At 42.4% G+C, this 5640-nt stretch overlaps 1 protein-coding gene across 1 annotated transcript in view; it reads right to left on the reverse strand.

Annotated features, from left to right (window-relative positions):
• Positions 1–1862: 1862 nt before the first annotated feature.
• DSTYK (dual serine/threonine and tyrosine protein kinase) overlaps positions 1863–5640 on the reverse strand; it is a 32531-nt gene continuing 28753 nt past the window's right edge. Inside the window, exons 12-13 of the mRNA XM_019513740.1 lie at positions 4487–4621; positions 1863–4092 (exon numbers count right to left, since the gene is read on the reverse strand). Coding sequence (XP_019369285.1) covers positions 3905–4092; positions 4487–4621 — 323 coding nt within the window. The 3' untranslated portion in view covers positions 1863–3904. The remainder of the gene's footprint in view (positions 4093–4486; positions 4622–5640) is intronic.

The raw sequence follows: 5640 nt of genomic DNA on the forward strand, positions 1-5640 counted from the left end.
AAATAACAAAGGAAAATACAAAAGTTTAAGGGCATTACAATGGATCTGTACAGTACCAATTTCTCACTTGCTCCCCTGACCCCAAATTATATAAGTTTTCACCACTGAACAATCTTTGCTCAAGAGGATGCCCAAATGAAAAAGGACAAAGTTAAAAAGCTTTCAAGAAACAGTAGTGCTATTTTAAGCCCCTGAGGGTGTTTAATGCTGATGGACTCCTATTTTTTTCCTGGAGAGGACAGGTTAGTGTCTTGAAGACAAGAGTTACTTCTAGAGGTTCTACATCCAAGATCAGCAAGTCCCAAGAACGCAATATGAAAAAAAAAAAATGTAAGAGGAAAACATGGCTAAGAACAGTTACTTCTTTGGGGAGGAATAGCAAGGGGTTGCTCTTCCCTTCTCCAGGAGAGAACGTGTCACCACCATGCATAAACTAAAGCCATATAAACAAATCTCTTGCCCTCAAGAGGAAGAGGATAGCAACACCAATCAAAATGGAGTGAAGGATATGGAACAGCTTGCATTTTAGCTATCAAGTTCTTGCAAGTTGTCCACTTTAAATCTTCAGAATTAGGTTCAAGTAAAATACCCTATCCCAACCCACCAGCAGCCACCTGTTAAAAGAGCCCCTCAGGATATAAAGATTCAATTGCCAGCAGTACACAGTAAGCCGCACCAGCCAGTCGGCAAAGAGCCAAAGCAGAAGTTCTCCAGGACAGCTATGATCCAATCTTCCACTGCATTGAGAAAGCATTTTCTTCCAGTTCATCCCACCACATGTAGTGTTCGGAGCATCTGGCCAAAGACATTCCAGAAGAGAGCAACAGCTGAAGAGCTGCCTTGTAGCTTAACTAGGCTGACCCATGTCCTAGTACCTTCCAAATGCAAAGTTTTCTCTTTGCAGCTATGTCTGCTCAGTAAACAAGTTGTATCCTAGGCATCACAGGCTTCCACCTTACTGACTAAAAGAAACAGTTTATACTGGAGCACCCATTACAGCTCAGGGTAGCCTCAGTGCATTTTAGCAGACATTTAAATCCTTTGAGGCTTAAATCTCCACCTGTGGTCTTTAGAAGGGCCAGATATGAAAGCAAGTAGGTAGAATGGATTGGCTTCCAATGATTTGGATTCTGCACCAAGAGAATTTTGCAATTTGCACACAATAAAAAAGGTATCTTAGGATTAATGAGCGATTGAGCCATCTTTTGTTGGTTCTCTTTTATAAAAATGGGAGGGGGGGATAAAAAAGAAAGATAGAATGACACTGACACTCATCACTGATTTGGGCCCACATAACAGGTACTCTGGTGACTCACTTGTAAGTTACAGTTCGCAAGTACATTTTACAATCTAGTGTCCAAGATACAGTACATTTAACATCTGTTCATTCTGATGCTATAAAAGGTGGCTTCATAGGGTAGAAATAAAGCACCTACCCATGTTGTCAAAATTACACAAAATTAACAGCTACTCTGCCTTTCAGCCTGCTGGAATTGAACTCAAACAATACAAGTGGCTTTGGTTACACAATTACCTAGCAGAGCTTTTAATGAGATTATCCATGCAACTTGCTTTTACTTTGCTCTAATGAAAAAGGTACCATTATTTGGATTAAAAACCACACACAGGGACATCTGCTATGAAACAAGGAAGTTGGGATGAGGACAAATCTATGCAACCGACAAGGAAGTGACTGTACTAAAATGTGGGAGGGGAAGTGTTGGCTTACGTGTTGTGAATATAGGAAAATCTTAGGGAATTGAGACTCCGAAAGAGATGGGACTCTGCATTCAAAAGGCACAAGGTAAGATTCATGAAGTGGCCACATGGGGGAAGCTATACAGACATTTACATTTTATTTATTTTTAAGCACAAACTATTTCTATAGTTGCAAGAGACTGACCTGGAAACTCTCCCAGTTTGAAAGTAAGGTTATTAGTCACCTGAGCACACAGTAAACAGATATCCAACTAATACTGCTAAAAAAAAAAAAATCAAATCACTGGTGGCATAAATATGCACCAAAGCAACACAAGTTTCTAGCAATATTCCTATTTTGAGGGAAAAAAAGAGATCCGTTCTCTTTACATATGTGATTTGCAGTTGCCACTCATTTCAGTTCAAGTTACTGTAGAAGCTGCAATCTGTATGGAGCCATCCAGCTTTTATGCCACCACAGACCAGAGAATGCCCACTGTGTGTAGTTAAGTCAAAAACAGTCTTTTTTTTTTTTTAAAAAAAAAGTATTATTTCAGTTTTATTGCACACAGAAAAAGGGTTAAACTAGGCTGTTGAGTACCACTGCAGGATTATCTATCCCTTTACTTTGTTCAAGCTGTTTAACAGGCAACAGGTTTTGCTTTGTACCGCCCAGTAAAATTCCAGCAGCAAGGTGTAATTATTTCACATGCCTGCATGATTTTACACAAGGCATGCTAGCTTTCCTATTAAAAATGAAGCTACTGCATTCCCATCCCTTGCAATGGGAGGGTGCAGATGTGTCCAGGGACAAACTACCAACTAATCAGCTTCCTCACATATTATACCAAGGTGCATTCTCCATTTTAGCCCCCTCCCTCATAGCTACTTCAAAATTAAAGACCAAACTTGCCCAAGAAATGCAAATGAATCCTTGTGGCAAAAGGTGTGCGCATGTGTGCTTTCAGAAGGAAACCATTTCAGGGGGGAGGCCTGTCCTATGCCATGCTCTCCCCGAATGAGGCCCCTAACACAGCCGAATTGCAAATCCCAAAGTGAAGAGAGACAGAGGAACTGACAACCAGCCAGGCACAGTCACTGAAGGACAACAGACCCATTTTCCCTTGGATACTCTTTCACCAAGCTAATGGACTTAAAAAGTTGAAGAAACCTTATTTAAAATGTCTCTCAATAGTATAGCAGAATTTAAAACTGTTGTTGCTTTTACGCTTGGTTCAAAGCAAAGAGAAGCATTTTAATTAAAAGCCACAAACTGGTATTTTCCCAGTGGGTTTGGATAGCAGTCATTAGTTACTAATGACCTTTTTGTGTTTCTAGAATATCACGTGCAATTTCTCTGAATGATCTCAGCTGTCTTGCCAAAAGACTGTAGAAGAAAACCCAGGCCCTTTCAGAGACTTCAAGAACCACTATTAAGCAAAAAAGTTACCATAAGCAAGAATTCAGTTTACAAAAAGGAGTTTTGGGGTAACAGCAAAACAAAACGAAAAAGGAGGGGAGTGAAACTTGTCAGATAGCTTATGACTCGGGGTATTTTCACTGCTGTGTAACAGTGGAAACTCCCCCATTAGGTAGATATGGATTCTTGGATCCTGTCAAATGTAAACATGCCAAGTGTTAGAAGCTAATACAGAGACGCTCCTCCTCATCTATTATAAGCCCTCTCCCCCAACAAGGTAGTTTATCCCCCCCATACATCCAAACTACACAGATGAGGGAAGTAGGCAGAGAGACTAAAGGCCAACCACAGCTAGCAGCATACAGGGGAGGAAAGAGATGGACATTGTTTAAATCTGCTGCCACCAAGTAAGAACTGCAGTTCCTTGCAATTCAGCTGCTACCTGAAGCCCGAGATGCTTCTCTTTTCAGTCTTGAGGGGATTAGCAGAGATCCCTTTCAGTCCAAGAGGCTTACGTTCTCCATCTTTTATTTATTTACTCATCTTTGAAATAAAAAAAGTAGGGGTGAGAGCAGGGTAACTTGCATTAATAGTGCGTACTAGAGTGGAATTTGTCTGGCTACCACCCAAAATGGCATGTCCAGAAGTCTCTCACCTTTGAGAGCAGTCTTTTGGTTGACATCTCCCACCCAACTCCTGTTACCCAGAAAGAGCTACTTCTTAAGAAGCCACCTGCAAATAAGGGTCAGAGTCCTCCCATAATAAAACAGCTCTCTCAGGATTCCTTCAAGTAGAATCATCCAGCCCTTTGTTAGACTGCTCCGAGCTGGAATTGCAGAGTCTGTCCATGATCCCCTGCAGCATAGGCTGGACAATGCCCAGGAGGGGACGCTGGGAAGGGTCTCCATCCCAGCAAGCTTCCATCAGCTGCCAGCATTCCTCATCAAATACAGGGAGGCGCTCAGGGCGTACTCCTGGATAAGGAGAGGGAACAGGGGCCGGTTACTACAAAGAAATGCCGAAACAACGGGACAAGTAGTCCCTTCATTTTAGCCACTCTGGGACAAGTGACGTGACCAGAACCCATCTTCTCCCAAGACTGTCCTTAGCAAGGAAGACACCGTTTCAACTGCTGTTTTAATGCACGTTTGGATAGAAAAAGCACCAGAATCAGGAACCATTTGAAGCAGTCTGAAAGCAACTGCAAAAAACAGTTCTTATGAGCTGGTCTCTGACTTCAGAGAAAAAAGTGGCAATGCAGATTTTTATTTTTATTTTTTTAAACCTTAACGAAAGGGGAGGGGAGGAGGAAGAGAATAGAGAGAACTTTGTACAAAGCCTTTGTACAGCATTGTAAGCCATCCATACCTCTTTTAACATTGTTCCAAAGATGATCTTTGCTCGCACACCTTTCAAAGGCCTCAGGTAATTTCACATGGCCCGAACAGAGGTACCAAAACAGGATACCAAATGCATAAACATCCACCGAGTTATCGTATTTCCCTGTGGGAAGACAGCAAACAGCGTATTTGACCAGCAGATTAAAGCAGACATCTAAGAGAACTTATGCTATAGTTCCCCACATCAGCAGAAGTTAAGTTGCCCCAGGGCACCGAATCACTGGCATGACAAAGAGCAAAAGGCTTCCAGTGCTCCAGAGACAATACCCACCTATGAAAATTTACAGAGAATATTCTCATTAATGCTAGTGGGGCAGACCATACACCATGCATAAAAAGATAAGCAAAGGTCTCTCTGAGCAGGATCAAGGTTTAACATAACGTGATCCTGACTGCACTCCCTGGGCACTACTGTAAGAAGCTTGGACAGGGAAACGGATGAAAAAAGTGTAAAGAAATAGCCTGTTATGACCAAAACGCAGAAAGGTTCCCTTGAGAAATCGGAAGTGGCCTTGAAACCAGACCTAATTTTAGATCGCCTCACTTGACTGCTGAATATAAACAGAACCCTTTGTTAGGGTAAGACTTTTTAAAGATTTGTTTTGGAAGACTGGACCATTTGCCCTTCAAAAGCCATTGGTTAAAAAAAAAAAAAGTTAAGCTCTTCAAAGGCTGCAGTAATTATTCCCAAGAGGGCACCATCTGGGTCAGGCATGGTAGAGCACCACCATGAAGCAGGACACACCTGGAGGAGGCAATAGCCACCTTCAGCAACCTGACAGCATACCAATAAGAGGAGCTCCAAGTATGCACTCAGGACTGCTCTCGTGCAGCTACAGTGCCTAGCATAGCTCTGGGGAGCAGAGCCAAACAAGGGTTGGAGTAAGCTTCGCAACAGCACCCCTGGCCACAGCACGAAGGCAGCATTAACTTGCCCTTAGACTAAAAGGAAGTGGAGAGGCAAGACCCAAACACCCAGGAAGGTCAAGTCAAATGCACATTCGAAGCAAAAACTGAAGTCACAGTGGCAACTACTTTTCTTCAAGTAGAGAGGGAGGAGGTTTACTTTGGTGGTACTTACGGTTGAACTGAAACATTTGCTGGTGGTACTTAAGGTTGTAT

This window comes from Gavialis gangeticus, unplaced genomic scaffold (genome assembly GCF_001723915.1).
Source record: "Gavialis gangeticus isolate Ggan-Ray unplaced genomic scaffold, GavGan_comp1, whole genome shotgun sequence".
NCBI classification, from domain to species: Eukaryota; Metazoa; Chordata; order Crocodylia; family Gavialidae; genus Gavialis; species Gavialis gangeticus.